Source organism: Suillus fuscotomentosus (assembly GCF_016647785.1).
Source record: "Suillus fuscotomentosus strain FC203 chromosome Unknown F5891scaffold_4, whole genome shotgun sequence".
NCBI classification, from domain to species: Eukaryota; Fungi; Basidiomycota; class Agaricomycetes; order Boletales; family Suillaceae; genus Suillus; species Suillus fuscotomentosus.
This window is the reverse complement of record NW_024539516.1, coordinates 385302-402611: the sequence shown is the minus strand read 5'-3', so window position 1 is coordinate 402611 and position 17310 is coordinate 385302. Positions and strand designations below refer to the sequence as shown.

Genomic DNA, 17310 nt, shown 5'->3' with positions numbered 1-17310 from the left:
AATTACTCCATCATGACTGCTCTAGTCCAAATCTCACTGACATACTTTCAATACAACCTCATACTCAATGACACGTACTGTCAATTGGCATCGACCTCAGGCTCACTTGCTTGAGTCCACGCCACCACCGCTCATGTCCGCTAGATTTCTGGGATGCAGGATGATTCATGCATCAAGTGTCATTAGTTGTCTGAGCATCGCGAACGACATCAATAGCTCTGACAGTGAGTGTGGGCTCCCCGATCTCGCTAGCTTGCATTTCGGTTTTTTGTGAGTGCCCTGTTGCAGCCGGTGGGAGACACATTGTGCGTGACCTGACGTGTCAAATTTGCAGTCAGATCACAGAAAGGTCGAATGGACTAGAATCATTTCACCCTCGGCTCAACCTTTTAGGCCGTTATCCGACGAGGCATTGATAGGCTCCTTAATAGGCTGCATTTGCAAAAGTCAAAATGACCAACGCACACAAGCGGGTGTGCCGCATGTTGTCATCGATTTTGAATCTTATTTCAATCAGGCCCTCAGACCTCATCCGCGACGGTCATCGTTGTCTCATTACCAACCACTACGACGTAGTTTCGTGAAGGACTCCAACCCTATTGAGAGAAGTAAGACTAATGGGGCGTGAGAGAGCCAGTTGGCTCATATATTCTGACTGGAAGATGATACGAAGGTACGATTTTTTTTCAATGCAATCCAGACTGCAAACGCTTTGTCTGCATGGGCAATCTTCAACTTTTCGGTTACAGTGTTTCATCAAGAACACCAGGGCCATCAAATCCATCGCCTCGAATACGTACTTACTACGAGATAGGACTTGCATACCTCGTTTGTCAATCTTAGGATCTAGTTGGGCCCGATGGTGAGTCACGCAATTCAAATACATGAAGGTTTGATTGACTGATAGCTTATTATTCCCAGGAGACACCAGACACTTATAAAAGTATCCAGCCCGGACGAAGCCTACGTCGCAGACAAAGTTTTCAAAACCATCAAGTCAACCATTGCCAATCCTAGCTTACCCTTGCCGAGTCCCCAGTATCTCAGTATTTAGATGCACCCTCTCACAGACTTTCTAGGCTCTTGGGGGATGATCACAAGCTCAGTCGGATCAATGATTATGTACCTGGAGCTCGTCGATGATGACTACTTTTCTGGGACACAATATGGCCTATTGATATCTGGAAGCTGCTAAAGTTAATCCCTTGTAGTGGAGGCCTACTCCGCAAGTACCTCGACTTCGTTCCCTCTTAATTATGATTGAACGATGTCTCTTTCATCTCTCTTGCAGCCGTAAACGTCGCCGGTGCCAGATCCAAGAGAAAAGCACCTATGACTCGGAGAAGGGTCTAAGTTACCTGGTCACTCGACTAGATCTTTCTGATTTCGAGTTTGCAGACTTTTCATTCGTATGATAAGTTCTGAATGATCCCATGGGTGATCTTCATGAACCGTAGAGTGTAGCATACGCTGGCTCTAGCCACGCTAGTGCTTTCCAGTCCCGGGCTTGTACTCAGGACCTGAGTTCTAATCCGTACTGCCAGATACGAGACGCCGCCGCAGGACCTCGACTAGGACGTTCGGACCTATGCATATTCATGACATTATTGGGCTGGTGGCTGCTGCGAGGGTACCACAGGATCTCCGTAGACGGGACCAGTTGTAACTGTTTTCCTTTTATTGGTCCGCCTACGGGAGACTACCGCTGGGTAGCAGAAGAGAATTTAGCAATCCGCAATCCACCTACAAAATATTATCAGGCGCTTACTGGGATTTGGTTACCGAGTTCCTCCATTAAAAACGTGTCAAAATTACTGTTTTTCATTGACACTTTTACGAAAGCATGACTTGATTGCGGAAAGTCATCTAGTTCTAACTAAATATGTATATGTTGTTTTGCTTAGTAGGTATATCGTTCAAGTAGAAAAAGAAGGATTAGTGTAGCAGGTAGGCACTCACGATGAGCCAAAATAACAAGGATTCCCTCCAGGTTCCTCCGTGTTTGCTTCGTGTGTCAAGGTCTGAGTAAATTGCCTAACTAGGACTACACGAGCAAGTGAACAATCGAACATTGAGCTCAATCTGGGTAAGCGAAGGGTCTTGCAGCCACCCGCGAGTTAGTCGTCTTCTTGTTCTCCCCGGCACGCGACGAAGCGCTATCCGCTGCGCTGCAAGGGACGCAAATGGAGTTTTCAGCTTCTCAAAGACAAAAGGCCAACAGTTTGCATGGCACTGCAGGGCCGTCCAACTACCGAGATGCATCTAGTCTAAGTAATCCGTACGTCTGATTCTTAACTTCGCTAGATCATTCTGAATGAAGCTATGTAGAAGAGGTACATGGAAAAATTTACCTACTCCAATAGCCGCCCCATCAAATACAGTGAGTTAGCTGATACCCATCAGATCCAACTTTGGTGGTAATCCTCTCACTGTCATGTAGCGTAACACACGCCCCAGGCCAGCAGCGAGCCCCTACGATCAAATCTCCAACGGCAACAGTCTCCGAACAAATCCGAATGCGCGCCGAACGCTTCTTGATACCCCTGCACGACCATCATTGCCACAAGAACCCAAGCACTCCAAACTTGATCATGCACCCTCCAGTACCTTGGCTAAACGGATCACCAATTCGAGTTCCACAAACAACACCCGCGCTTCCATAAGACATACAGGGCAATCAGATCCCGAGGTACAAATCATCGACCGACCTCATGGAATGAAAAGTACGCCTGCGCACCACAAGCATCCCTTTGGTCGAGAGGTTCACGTAATTTCAGACGGAGAAGATCTTGGGGTACCTGTACCTCGTCCTCATCCTTTGTCGTCTTCACCAGACCCCATGAATCTTCATCCTTTCCAGACCTTTCCAAGTGACCCACAATATACTGACTCCAGGAAGGGCAAAGGAAAGGATTCCTCTCCGACCACACAACCCTACACTGCGGTTGTGTCTGATGAAGTTGATGATATTGAAGACTTTTCGTCAGAGGCAGGCAACAGCCAGCCTTCGCTCCCTCCGAAACCTCAATCGCAGCGAGCTGCAATAGTTACGCCCATACCGGAATATATTGTCCGCGATACTCGAAAAGTATTCGAAGATAAGGTTCCATTCCTGGATTTACGGAAACAGAATGCACTCCGTGGCGGCGCTGGAGTTGTGAAGCAAATGAAACCGAAAAAAACAACTAAGGTTCAACATCATCGTGTTTTCTTTGTAATGACTCACACCTTCAATCAGTCTGTCCCAACGTCTCGATCACAGCTTGATCATGTTACCACGTCGTCCACGCAATTCACATCTAAGGAGCTTCCTCGCACAAAGGACCCTCCCCTGAAGCTCCCTTTGCAAGCATGGGCAATCGGTTTCAAAATCTTCAGTGCCGAAAATGGTTCCGAGCCCCCTGTCTTTGAGTATGATCCAAAGACCAGACGTCTCAATGTGGCTGTACCTGGACAGTCTCCATCTTTCTGGTTTCAACAAACCAATGTGTTTGAAAGCGTAATAGTACGTCCCCAACATAAATTATGTGGCACTTGTGCTAATATCGATTAGGTCACAAATGACGAAGAGAGATCCTTGAAAGACAACGTAGTCATACAGCTAGAGACGGCGAAAGATTGCGAAGTCTGTGAAAACGGAAATGCAATAGATGAGTTTGTACCTGGTGCGTGTACCATTATGATGAGTGTGCTATGCGCTGAACCGCTGCGCCCAGGACTGAGTCGCGGACGCGGGAACCTGACGTTCTTGTTTAGTACGGATGAAGCCAAAGGATGGACGCAATCGATATATCAGAAACTACGCCTTCGCCTGGCTGAAGCAGCATCTACACACAGCACTGCAAGGTACGAAGTCATTGACCACCTAAGGAGAACTTACCTGATTGAAAGTAGACCAACGGGCGCAATCTGGGGGAAAGTCCAGCAGTTTGCAGAGATGTTTCAACAACAAAGTCGTCGTTCGTCTAATCCTCGCTACGAGCCGATGGCCTCTACCATCAAGAATGCATCCCCTGTGCCAGATGTGTTTAGCTCCACAATCAATTCTGGATCGTGCCTGGCACCTGAAATGTAGGTTACTTTGTGACTGCTTCAATTTTAGTCGGTGACCCACAATCTTCATAGTAAATCAGCTAACGCTGAGGCCGGTACATCGCGGCGCCGTTCATCGCGGCGCTCTGCTGCTGCAGTACCCCAAACTCCGTCAGAATCACCTCCCATAGCAGATCCTGAAGAACTGTGCGACTCTTTTATCATTAGTACTTTGTTTCATTTCTTACTTGTTTTTACTAGAATTCTCGTATATCCCCCATCTGGTCCTGGCGCATTGAACGTCATGGGCAGCGATTTGAACAGGCTCAGACCGCACGAGTTCCTCAATGATACATTGATAGAGTTTGGCTTAAAGTACGGTCACCTGCCATTTATTGAGCATGATGCTAATATATATGCAGGCTTTGGCTCGCCGATCTTAAGGAGCAAAATCCGGATCTTGCGGAACAAATTCACGTCTTCAGTTCGTTCTTCTATAAGAAGCTCAACAACAAGAAAAGGCAAGTTTTATCGGTTTCATTGTAAAGTTCCGAAATTACACACCTTGCCTGAAGCTTGGACGAAGGATACCAAAGCGTGAAAAAATGGACGTCCAGGGTCAATATATTCTCAAAGAAATACATAATTGTCCCGATTAACGAGAAGTGAGTATGTCCTTAACGAGGTCGACCCTTCCTGACACCGTTCTAAAGTCTTCACTGGTACCTTGCCATTATCTATGAACCCGAGTACACTCTTCTCCCACCCCTTCCTCAGAAAGAACCTTCTCTTTCACAACGGGCAAAGCTGCGGCGAAAGACTGCTACCGAGCCAGACGTAATTACTGCAACTGAGCCTGAGGCTGTACCACCCCAGGACCTACCAGCATTAGGAACACGATCAGAGCCAGACGCCGAATCGGCCTCACTGCACGCTACTTGCGCGTCCACGCCAAGTATTACGCAAGATGAAGACATGGATGACATCTCACCTGTGGAATTCACACAGTCATGTTCAATATCTGGCCACCTTCCTCCGAAACTACTCAGGGTTTCACCATCCAATTCTATATCCACACAAGGCAGGTCTGCCTCTGTTGGCAAGGCCTCAGGGAGATCGATATCTGTCGAAGCACATGTAGACTTACACTTATCGACGTCTTCTCCATGTCTGGAACCGATGGATGTTGACGTCACCGTTATCGACATCGACACGATCCCAGAGGGGACCGGGCCAAAGGATAATCTTCCATCTTCCAATGCGTCAACTTCAACACATGTCTCCGAGGCTCCCAGTGTTCCGTCATCGAAACCTCCATCTCGTATGGGTATCCCTGCGGCTCACTTCTATGGAACCTCTACCAGGACAAAGGGGAAACAGAAGGCCGTTGAGCCAGTTGTTGTGCCGGACTCCGAAGAGGAGGATGATCGTAATGAGGACGAGAAGCACGAAAGGGAAGTAGACGCTATGTTGGACGTCCAACCCAGTCTTGCTACTTCCAATGATCCTCTTACGTAAGCCGACGTATTTGCATTTTAATAATCGGCTTATAATGCGTTGCAGCACTTGGATCTTCACGCTGGATTCCCTAGGTTCACGGCATCCTCAAGCACAGAAGGTATTGCGATATTGGCTAAAGGCTGAAGCAAAAGACAAGCAACAATTGGACGAGGTGAGACTGGCTGAAGTCAAGCTTGCGCAGGTGTGGAGTCCCGTTTTTCAAAAACAAGGACCCTTTTCAACGCTCCATTACAGGTCCCATCCCAGCCCAATTTTGCCGACTGCGGCGTCTACCTGCTACATTTCGCTAAAACCTTCCTTGCAAATCCTGTTCACTACTTTAATCTCGTCCATCAAGTGCGTATCTTGCCTAGTTCTCGCTTTTTGACTCTGACATTGGCTGTGTTCTGAAGAGTAAGAAAATATATCCTGCTGAACAGCGCAAACTCGACTGGAACGAGCATGTGGTACAGCACTCCCGGAAAGATCTTATTGAACGGATTCAAATCCTTTCCAAAGAGTGGAAGGCTTCAAGGGCGGCGAAGGAAGAGGACGCGAAACGCAAACGCGAGAGCGAGAGCGAAGAGCTTGGGCAAGCTGATAATGATTCGGATGTGGAGGTGGACATCCTCGAGGATACGAAGGTCTCAGAATCCATGCTCAAGTCCAAGGAGGATCGACCATTGAAGAGGTTGCGTGGTTGAAGGGCCCCTCAGCAGCCTCAGTGACAAGGAAGCTACTTACGAATTTGATTATTTTTGAAGCATACTCTTTACATCCTGCATACTGAGTCCCATTGACGCGGGTGCCCTATAATAACGTCAATGCTGGGCATCAGAATACACACAAACAGCCATTGTATAATGAATTTATTTCCGAAGTCCCAAGCAGTCAGTACTTGCTGAGTGATACAGGCTGGTAACCTCGATTCTCGTACTCGAGCAATCGTCATGTGCCAATGTATCTATCTGGTATCAAAGGTTATGAAAGGTGGATTGTCTCCAGGGAGTAAAAAAAGTCGTTGGATGAACGTGAAGAATGTATATTTGAGTTTTTAAAAATGTGATCGAGACCGAGCTGCGATACCTGATAAGTACAGGTCCGAATCACGCTGGTACCGTGATGAGATTGTTTAAACGAACGAACAGGCGCTCACGCCTATGGATGCACCCTCACAATAGAGCACGGGCTAAGGCTTGTAAGTAACCAGAAGCAAAGACTGTCGAGACGAAGATCCGAGCATGAACCCTAAATCATGGAGAGTTCCTAAAATGTAATGAAGTGCGAGAGACGCAGCTTAGAACTGGATCTCGACACGGCGCCGATGTTTCCAGCTCCGTCCGGCAGGCACGTTTAATTTTGCCACTGGAACTTGGCCAACCTCCTCCAAGAACTCCTGCACTGCCTCGCGGATAGCAGGTGTGGGCGCGGCCTCGTTACGGCGTGCAACCGTGTTTGTAGGCGACACGTGCAATGATGAAGATGAAGAAACCCCGATCGATGTACGAGTACTGGTGGGATTCATGGTTTCATTGGCGCTGCCTCCGATAGCCTTTGGAACCGTAGTCGATGTTGACTTATGAGAGATGTACCAGCCGATTCCGATACCAGCAGCAATGAGCTACAACAATAGATGAGTTAGGAGGCAGGAGAGATAAAGAAGGCACATACAACTAAAAGCATTATCCCAATGAACCAAACCCAGCGTGACAACTTTGAAGACCCATTCTGTGTCTTTATCAACCAAGAACTCGTCTTCTTCTCGTCCTTCGCAACGATGCTGAACCTCCTCCAGAAGTCATCTCCCTTCTGGCCACGTCTCGGCACCAAGTTGTCCTCTGAGCCTCCACGAATGATTGTGTCGCCTGCATACTGTATATTTCTTGGGGCGGGTAACTTGGCGGGACGAGCAAAGACGGGAGTGATTGGGGTCATTGGAGGCTGGAGAGGATGCGGAGTGTTTGGGACTGATGGACGAGGGGAAGGAGTCTCGTAAATTGGGACAGGCATACGCAGTGGTTGAATATCTATGTCAGCTGGGGGGTGGTTGACTTTCAGTGCATTTGGCATGGGTTGTGGAGGCTGGTGCACGGGAGGGTGTTGGACAGTTTGTCTCATTTCGGGTGTTGCAGCGGGAGATGGTATATTGAGGGCTGAGATGGGTGCTGGATAACCGGGACGTGGAGCAGCGAGGGGTATCGGGGATGCATTCATAGCACCATGCTTAGACTCGGTTACCATAGGAGGCTTATGCATAAGGACTTCCTCGTCCTCATCGTCACTCAAGTCCCCAGTCATGAAACCGAGGCCGACTGCACCGAAACCAGACTGACGGTTGGAGGAAACTTCACCGTCAAGATATTGATCGTACCTGCAGAGTAAATCAGTTTATCTGCCTACTCTTCTCAAGTTGAAAAACCGAAGCGTGTGAACGTACATGTTATAGGCAGAAGTGCGGTCGTTGGGATTAGGTTCTGCTGGCTGACGGACACGGCGCTTAGAAAGTGATGGTTGGTCGAAAAGTTCGTCTGGATCGTCTGTTGCAAATGGTGGTTTGCCAGCAAGAGGGGGTCTTCTGGATGGCTCTACACCGGACATTCAGTGATTACTTGATTCAAATATGCGATGTGAGGCGGCTGGCTAGAAAAATAAATACGAAAAAGCGAATGGACGCCTCTCTTGATGGAGACTGGCTAAGCTGGCAGCGCGCGAGCTCTGAAAAGAAGGGAAAAGAGAGAAGAGATGAAAGAAGGCGTACTGATCAGCTCGACTGGTAACCACAACTAAAGCTAAGTGTCGTGGGACTACTCCTCACATATCACACAGTCACATCAGTCGGTCAACGTTTCATTTAATATGAACTTGCTTCCAAATCGACGGCGACATTAATCTGCTCCTCGAACGCAGGCTCGTATTACTCTACCACTTATAATGGTTCGCAATGAAATAGCTCGACCAATGTTTTTACCATTACTAGGTAGGTAATCTGCCAATGGGGGATTCATCGATATTATGGCGATCCGCCCTGTTGACAAGGTGACACAATAATAGCCTGCGACAAACGCATTGCGCATTGGCCGCCACTCCATAAGGTTCTCATCCTACATACGGGCGGTAGCTCTCGACAAGAGCCCCAGGTACGTCTGGATTCTCAGAAACCATCTAGCCTGTGACTTGACGATTCAGTAACTAAGATGGCATCTAGTCCCTGTTTTCGATGCAAGTCCTCCATTCCATGGCCAGAGCGGCGCAGAGCCAGATCTTATGTCTGAACGTACATTATGACTCCAGACCATCAATTCAAATCCACCTTATCTTGATGGGCCCGTGTCGTAACAATGGAATCGTGCGCCATACAAGCTGTTTATCGACAAATTAGCAGCATTCACCGTTTCACCCACCAGAAATGATCACTTTCATCACCTCCAAGGGAGTGGAGACTTCAACCCAGCGCCCATGAACATGTTAGCATTCGTCGATAAGTGCACTTGACAAGTGGCGGAGTCCCCTGATCTTCAGACCCGTGTTTCGCACCTCGAGGATACTTGGGTTAGTGGCTGCTACCAGTGTTTGATTGACAGCTGTCAGTGGATGATCAGAATGGCCAATCACAATGTCACAGCAGATAACAATTTCAGCTTCCTAGTAGCATCGTACTTGCGAACAGCCCCACGAGGTAGAGGTGGGTAGAAATGGCAGCCGTAACCTGTCTTGTTATAGCTAGAACATTTAAAGGAGTCTCAGAGCGAACGTTAATCGTGGATCAGATATGCTGATATCGGTAAGCATGAGTTGCACATTTCATGCACATTCCAGACCAAGTGCTACTAGGCTGTTGGAGGCTTGTATACACGTTGATCATACCATCCTTCAAAGCTTCACACGTCCCTCACAACAAAAGACCCCACGCGGTGCCACAACCCCATTTATGACAAGATCTCTGTAGACGCTTCCAATCATTGAACCAGAAAAACAAATGATATTCGAAACAACTGTACTGATTTCGGTCCGACTTGTCAACTGGGGTTCACCTCTTGCTTCGCAAGAAGACGATAGAAATCCGCCACGAGGTATAGACTCCCCGCGACAATCACCAGCTCTTGTACCCCATCTTCTTCCTCCGTTCCCTCCGTGGTCACCCATTCCAGCGCACTCTCAAGTTGCCCCTGAATATCACCTTCGTCGGACGCAACCCACAGCCCTATACCTGATACAGACTCACGCACGGTCGCGGCGATCACAGACGGTGGCACAGAGTTTACCCAAGGCATGCCTTCCGGCGAGGTGAATCGTACCGCGGCAATTTTGGTCTGTATCGAAATTCGTGTGCTACTTCGAGAGTCGAAGAGCGGGGATAAGGTATCCTTCGGCGTTTTAGGGGGAGAACGTGATAGGGCGAGGATATAAGTTAATCGTAATGTCCGCACTTTTGGATTTCCGTCCAACATCGTAGCGAGGTTGGAAATATACGAAGCGAGGGTTTCTGATGACGCACGATTGTGTGCACCATCGACAAGGACAGTGATCGCCCGTGGATAAGGTGAGGACACCATGAGACTATGGAATGACAGGCGACCTCGCCAAGTGGCATTTCTAATGCCTGTATTTATGTTTTGCAAGACACGCTCGCTAAAACCGCTTGGCATCCTCGATGCACACGATGGGTGAGTCATAAGTGTGGATATGACAGTCAATGCGAGACTCAAGTTCTCCACTTGATGGCTTCCGTTCAAATATAAAAGTGCGGATAAGCTGTTTGGGAAAGCCGAACTGGTGAATGTTATAGGCTGAGGAGGGGGAGGCCTGAATGATTCTGCATCCAGCGAGAACGAAGGCGGTAATGGACCATCTATGGTATCATCCCACGCTCGTCGCTGTGCAGAGTGAGTTGCTATGAAGTGAGCGCCGGTCTGTTCAACGACAGACCGCACTACATTCTCGACAGCAGCGTATTTCTGAATGCCTAAGACAAAAGGTTTGTTCTTCCTAGCAATGCTGGCCTTCTCCTTGGCAATGAGTTCGACGGTATCTCCAAGGAATAATTGATGATCAAGGTCGACTGTCGTGAGAGCGGAGAGGAGTATGGACTCGTCTGGTATGTAATTGGTCGCGTCCAGACGACCACCCATGCCCACCTCAATGACCACAACATCCACCCCAAGTTTCTCAAAGACCTGCAGTGCAACAAGCGTCAGCTTTTCAAAACTGGTAACTTCTGTGCCATGGGCTTGGTCTGCGCTCTCGACAGCTGCACGTGAAAGATTGTATTGTTCTAGTGATATGCTCTGTTCATTGATCAAAATGGAGTCTTGGACGGACACTAGATGAGGGCTGTTGAATCGACCAACAGTAAGACCCGACGCAAGGAAAATGGATGATAGCATGCAGGTGACACTTCCTTTGCCATTTGTGCCAGCGACATGAACAGTGGGCCGTGAATATGGAGGAAGATGTGGTGCAAGGAGCCGAATACGCTCCAATGAAAGTTTAATCGACATGGTCAGGCGTAAAAATCGGCAAGAACCGGCAATACGGCTCCAACATCATGCACCATATCGAACTCGGATGTGGTGGCACAAGTGTAGGACCTATGAAACCTAGACTCTCAAAGATTGATCCGGCAAGTAGGTGACGCTTGCAGAAGGTCCCCATCTGTTTCCTCTCCATCTGCAGATCTACAGTGCTGTGCTTGAGTCCATATGGTAACTTGAAATTGCCAATGGTCCGGCACGTTCACCAGAATCACCACCGTGACTCGCTAGGTTGTGATTGACCAATCCTCTTTATGAGCCATGTGGAGGGGCACCATGATATATAAGCCGAGTTGCCACTCAGAAAAACCACTTTTGTTAACCAGACCATCTCGTCATGTCACGGTCTTCCAACGAGCTCAAGGTTTGCCGTACTTCTACCCGTCGTCAGACATTCCATTAACCATTTCTCGCGATATCTAGAATATTTTGGACGGCTTGAGCCAAGGATCTTTTGACTCTGTCGCCTCCGCCACTCTCTTTGCTCTGAGGGACGACTGCACATTCCCCGATGTGTATCAAATCACCATCGCGCTGTACGGTACCATAGACTCAGTTCATCTCCAACAAGTCAAGCGTGGGCTCATCCCTGAGCCCATGCAACAAGCTTTGGCTTTTCGAGGCCTAGCATCGTTCATGCCATTTTGGCTTGGCCGCTCCGTCTACACTGCCAGAATGCTCAGCACGCTGACTTCCCGCTGGCCCATCATTCGCGAATGGCTGCTTTTCCTCGGGGCAGACTACGTATTCAAAGACAGCATTGATAGAACCATGCGTATTCTCGCTAAGCGAGCAATCGTCGACTTCTTAGGCATCTGCAGGCATGATACGCTCGGGGACTCGCTTCCTATCGTCCTGTCTAGCCCAGGAATCGTGTCTTTGCTGTTCAGTCTGTGGGATCTAGAAACAAAAGATCGTCATTTCAGCTCCTGCGTGGAAGACGATGACATCCCCGGTCCCCCTCCGATTATCCGCACTCCAGCCATTCTAGACTCTTGGATGTGCACATTCTCTGAAACGGAGACCTGGAATTGGCATGAAATCATGCGCCCGTTCAATAATGACGGAGCGAGGATCGCTGCAGCAGCTCTTGATCATCTGGAGCACGACCTCGCACAGCAACCCGTCGATTACGACTTAATTATCTGGGACATCCACCTTCTGACCTCCCTTTCCGTAAACAACACGATCCGCATTCCGTTACTTATGCAACACTCCATGCAGAAAACTGCAGGCGTTATTGCTACCATGGTATCTCAGCGGCCCCACTCCATCAAACAACGTCACTTAGTGGCCAAGGCCATTTCGTACACATGTTGGTATATAAGGGCATATATAGAAGACACGGATGGGCTACCCTGGATCTCTGAGGTCCTCGAGGCAGGCTTGCTGCCCTCGTTGCTCGCGGTTGAGCCGTGGGTAAAACACCTCAAGGATAATAATGACGAAGACTGGGAGCCACTCTGGCTTCTTCTCTCGAGCATTTTCCCCAAGTATGCGATTTTTCGTTCTGTGCTTAAAGTGATGGGACGGTCCATCAAGGCCCTTAACGCCGTTAAGGCGGTGGACAGGCCAAAGCCGGATGGCCCAATGCACAAACACTGGTCCACATTGGAGGCACTTGTGATGAGCCGACTCAAGTTGTTAGAGACTGATGATGTCGATGAGGCACATGTCGATTCTTGTCAAAGTTCAAAGGTGCGTATAATCTCACATATTCCTCTATGATCTTCGTAGTGATCGTTGTCTAGTGCAACAAATCTGGGGCAGCAGGCACCTTCAAGCGTTGTGCTGGTTGCCTTCACGTGCATTACTGCAGTAGGGAATGCCAGATTTATGATTGGAAACAAGGCGGCCATCAAACATATTGTCGCGGAATACAAGCTCGCCGTGCCAGTATGTGTTTCATAAATTTGTGACTGATGCCGCATTTCATTCATTGATTCCTTGCAGAAGGAATCATGTCCCGTATTTCTACTCGTGATCTCCGCTTTCTTGATCGCGTGATTGCATCTGATCTCTCGTGCCATAACGAGCGAATCTCTAGGACAGCAGCAATACACGCTCCAGGGCCTGCCGTCGTTGAGATTGATTACACATGTATTCCTTTCCGCATTGGTGTTGGTTGCACGGAATCGCTCCCTGTGCCAGATACCTGCAAGTGCGACCAACTGATGCAACAAAAGTGGGACACTATGGTGGAGCTGGCACGGAACAGCAAAACGCCGGGGCAGAAGCTTTTAATTCGTACCTTCATTCCATGCGGGTCTGCGCCGAAGGTAAAATTGCAGCTCATCCCAATCAAACGGATCATCCCCGGTTATGACCCGAGCCAGGACCATGATCCCGCCGAAGCTAGTGATACTTTCGATCACTTATATTCATGCGCGGGACATTCTTTTACCATTGTTGATCATTCATACCCTGTGGAGACTCTCAGGCTCATGACTAAGGAGATGGACGCATTGACCATTGAAGGAAAGGCGAATACCACCGACCCGGCTCAATCGGCTTGAGGAGTCTGGGATACATTGTTACATATCCACATATACTAAAAGCGAATTGTGTCGCACTAGGTTTTACGCACATGTCCAGTGTACATATTGTACCTATTTAGCGACGGACAGGGGCTACCTCATTGTTTGGACTTAGTCAGTCATCGCACACATGTTTACCACATTGCACAGAGCATCCATCTCAATACCGTTCACATATCTCGTCCCTATGAAAAGCCTTGGTTCTCATACCTCCTACTAATTCTTCGGACTAAACATCCGAGTCGTGATGGAAAAAACAGACATCCAAGAAAGCACGGCAGTCACCTTCGAGTGGACCCTTCGTGGTCTCAAGAATATCTTTGAATCGAGGTAATCCCATCGCAATGCTTCCCAGCTACCGCTGACCAGAATTGTAGCAAAGGTGAATCGAAGTCAAAGGTTACCAAGTCTGTGAGATTTGGACATGGACGCTGGCAGGTATGCGTTACACTGTATTGCCTCCCCGGCTAGCTTTATCGAATACCGCTATACAGATTCTTTTCTATGCAAACTCTGGCACGGAGGGCGGAGGGTTCGTGAGCTTGTATCTGTCCTGTGAAGTGCGCACCAACCTTCCTTGTATCACAAACTCGTTATTGACGCCGGTATCTCTAGCCCACTGCCGAAGAAAAAGACAATGCGGTGGACGGCAAGTACGTCGCAGGGAGGCTTCGGCCTACTTAGGATACACCCTCCCGCATACTAATCTCAAATGCATAGGTGGGTACGAGAGGGCGTCTACAAATTCAATTTCGAGCTTCGAAGGTCAGACTTCAACATGTTTATGGTTTGTCTGCATCTGATTCTTTTCGTACAGTCTCGGAAAGACCGCATTATTCAATATCAAAGAAGCCCACAACCATTCATTTTCATCGAAGGTATACTGTTCGGTTAACTTTTCGATTCATGCTTAGTTTGTTCATAACAGACAGCCAATTGGGGATGGTGTGTGAGTCCCGTTATTCACGAGATATATCATCACATCTTTGGACAGGGCTCAGTTTGCGCGACGAGATCATGTATACTATCATTCAAATGCCGTCAAGGAACAGGACGCCTTCCTCATCATCTGTACTATCACATCATCACCGGCCGAACCTACGCAACCACCCTCAGCACCAGCTCAGCTTGTACCGAAGGATTTTTTGGAACGCGTAGGGTCGCTGCTTGATGACCCACTATACTCCGATGTCGAGTTCGTCCTGCCCTGCCGAGGCAGGTCGAAGAGTTTTAGGTGTATCTACGCCAACAGAAAGATATTGCAAAGAGCAGATTACTTTCAGACTAGTAAGGCCGACTGGATCGGTATAGTGCACGATACTTACAATTGCACTGTCCTTAGTGTTCAGCTCCGGATTCTCTGAGGCTTCTCCAGACCATGGCCAATACGATGCCGATGATGGCGACGGCGCCTCCGACGACACCTATCTTAGTCGTCAGTATGACGATTCGGATGATGAAGACGATGAATTTACGACAGAGACAATCGATGAACCAAGTTTTGATGGCACTGTAGAGTCGCAGATCGAAGAGGACGCTGGACCTTTTGTGGTCCCAGTTGCAAGTACCGGCGACACCGAACTAAATGCCCATTCCGTAGAGTCAGATGCACAAATGTCGAGTGGTCCAGAAGACGGACAGACACGTAATGTTCAACCCAAGTTATCCCACCCGTCATCCCCAAGGAGCAATAGCGTAGCTCCTGACACGAATGCACACGATTGGATGAAACCCACAGCACCTGCCAAAGGCAAGGAGATTGCGGGACCCAAGAAAATGCGTGTCTTCATCCGGGACGTTGCATATGCAACTTACAGGGCTGTTCTCTACTACGTGAGCGTGGTTTAGGGTATATTTTGGTACATTTATGACCTATGCGTTACAGATCTATACTGATGTCATTGTCTTCGCCCCCATATCCTCGTCGTTTAACTCAACGGCTCAAAAGAAGCCGCCGACAATAGTTTCAACAGCGCAAGCCCCCTCTGATAGTCAGTCTAATTTGCTCGACCTTCCAAAAGCAGGGAGCTCGACAGAAACTCCCACCTCGAGGAGAGAGTGGATCCGAAAGTGGCAACAAAACCATCCAGGGCGACCATCGCCTTGTTCTGCGAAGGCTGCTTATCGATTAGCAGACAGTGAGTCAATCACACGCCTTCCTGATTGTCTTCGTTATTCACTGTAATCTTGACCGAAGAACTTGGCCTGCTTGATTTGAAAGAGCGTGCATATCAGGTAGTTCTTACTCTCGTACGGATGTGATTTGTGTTAACGCACACGATACAGCACATTCAGAAGTCGCTCACTGTCGACAATATTCCATACGAGGTGTTTTCTCCATTCTCTGCGACCTTTTCGGACGTCCGCAAGGTTCAAGTTAGTTTCTTCCTTGAGCACTGGGGAGATATCCGTTCTTCAGACGCGATGCGCAGCGTGTGGCAACAAATTCGTATAGGAAGACATCCTGGATTCGAGGAAGGTATGTGCTCGGACTATCAATTATCACGGCATGGGGGGTGACGTATCATCCAGTATGGCCCTTAATTGCACAGCATTTAGAGTTTAACCCGAAAACGGGAGGAACAGGAGATGCGGAACCGATTGAGGGTTAGAAGTAGAAGCAACAAGCTTGCTTCATTGCAAGGATATCATGTATATATGTTTCTACATACTGATCAAACTACTGTCTATACAAACTGGGTACTGAATGTCACCTATTACTCCCACCTTGCCAACATAGTAAGCTGGTACCTAAGATGTTTGCTCACCCATATAGTGGGTCTCAACTTTCAAGGTGTGCTCAATTCTTAAGTTGTCAGGTCAAGAGTTGTTAAGTCCCACCATGCCTTAGAGCCAAACAATTTAGCCGACCAGGTGAGGCTCCATTTGGGCACTGCGCCCACTGTGCTTATTCTGCCTTACAATCATATTCTCATATTGTCACACAACACAGCATGCTCATCATGCAGTGAAAATGGGAGCTTCATGAGCTCTTAACTGTCCTTTCTGCTTCATCTTCTATATTGGACATCTCATTGCAGTGCACTCACCTTGAACTTGAGCACTTCATCTTTGCTGATGGGGACAATGATAACCACAGTCATTGTACTCTCATGAGTATGCTGTCTGGCCCTGGCTTGTGGGGTCCATATAATCAATGGTGAATTTTTTGAGATTTCTCTGAGCTGGCCAGACCAAGATTTTCAAAAACTTCAAACTTCAAACATCAAAGTCCATGAGTGTCTGTCATCAGTCATCCCAGATGGCATACCAAGTTCTAACCCTTTCTGGGAACCAAAATTAATTGTACAAACAAAGAGTTGACAACTCTTGACTATGACTGTTGAGGTATACAAGCCATTCGTGTACCATCCTGAGGACACATCTGTCATCAGCTAAAGACTAGCAGAGAGGAAAGTCAGAGCTTAAGTAATGTTGTGGGTAGTTCAAGTATATATATAACCATTGGAATGTTCCAAAAGAATCAGACTGCTTCGAACACCCTATCCATGTAATGCTCGTAATCCTGAAAGGTTATGAGCCCTGCTTAATCATATAATGAACCTCAAAAGTGTTGATGCACGACATGATCACGGGACGTGTATTGGAGTTCGATGTTTGGCACGCTACGCACCATATATATGTTTGATTTACCTTTGTCTCCCTCTCCCCTCAGTCTTTCACATTAGGCTGAGGGTGAGTCATATGTT

The 17310-nt window shown here is 48.1% G+C and overlaps 5 protein-coding genes across 5 annotated transcripts; 3 read left to right on the top strand and 2 right to left on the bottom strand.

Moving 5' to 3' along the window:
• Positions 1-2099: 2099 nt before the first annotated feature.
• F5891DRAFT_1002663 (uncharacterized protein) lies at positions 2100-6383 on the top strand. The gene is made up of 15 exons (XM_041360260.1): positions 2100-2278; positions 2329-2380; positions 2441-2723; positions 2778-3505; positions 3554-3665; positions 3717-3846; positions 3895-4071; positions 4126-4239; positions 4294-4407; positions 4455-4553; positions 4608-4697; positions 4746-5546; positions 5596-5734; positions 5788-5889; positions 5946-6383. The coding sequence occupies exons 1-15, from the start codon at positions 2184-2186 to the stop codon at positions 6234-6236; spliced, it is 3327 nt and encodes a 1108-aa protein (XP_041232091.1). The 5' UTR covers positions 2100-2183; the 3' UTR covers positions 6237-6383.
• Positions 6384-8362, bottom strand: F5891DRAFT_1101054 (uncharacterized protein). Its single transcript, XM_041363577.1, has 3 exons — positions 7970-8362; positions 7204-7903; positions 6384-7153 (listed from the first exon to the last, which is right to left on the bottom strand). Exons 1-3 carry the CDS (start codon positions 8128-8130, stop codon positions 6830-6832), a joined length of 1185 nt encoding a protein of 394 aa, XP_041232090.1. The 5' UTR covers positions 8131-8362; the 3' UTR covers positions 6384-6829.
• Positions 8363-9548: 1186 nt separating this feature from the next.
• F5891DRAFT_941205 (Mur ligase) lies at positions 9549-11030 on the bottom strand (the record flags this gene model as incomplete). Its single annotated transcript, XM_041374325.1, has 1 exon — positions 9549-11030. One exon carries the CDS (start codon positions 11028-11030, stop codon positions 9549-9551), a length of 1482 nt encoding a protein of 493 aa, XP_041232089.1.
• Positions 11031-11400: 370 nt separating this feature from the next.
• Positions 11401-13579, top strand: F5891DRAFT_975304 (uncharacterized protein; the record flags this gene model as incomplete). The annotated part of the gene is made up of 4 exons (XM_041376497.1): positions 11401-11427; positions 11487-12761; positions 12815-12959; positions 13017-13579. The coding sequence occupies 4 exons, from the start codon at positions 11401-11403 to the stop codon at positions 13577-13579; spliced, it is 2010 nt and encodes a 669-aa protein (XP_041232088.1).
• A 143-nt stretch (positions 13580-13722) lies between these two features.
• Positions 13723-16335, top strand: F5891DRAFT_1002650 (uncharacterized protein). Its single transcript, XM_041360259.1, has 13 exons — positions 13723-13930; positions 13978-14038; positions 14095-14160; positions 14216-14253; positions 14321-14365; positions 14418-14478; positions 14529-14545; positions 14595-14887; positions 14943-15433; positions 15486-15738; positions 15798-15835; positions 15887-16079; positions 16133-16335. The coding sequence occupies exons 1-13, from the start codon at positions 13848-13850 to the stop codon at positions 16210-16212; spliced, it is 1719 nt and encodes a 572-aa protein (XP_041232087.1). The 5' UTR covers positions 13723-13847; the 3' UTR covers positions 16213-16335.
• Positions 16336-17310: the final 975 nt, after the last annotated feature.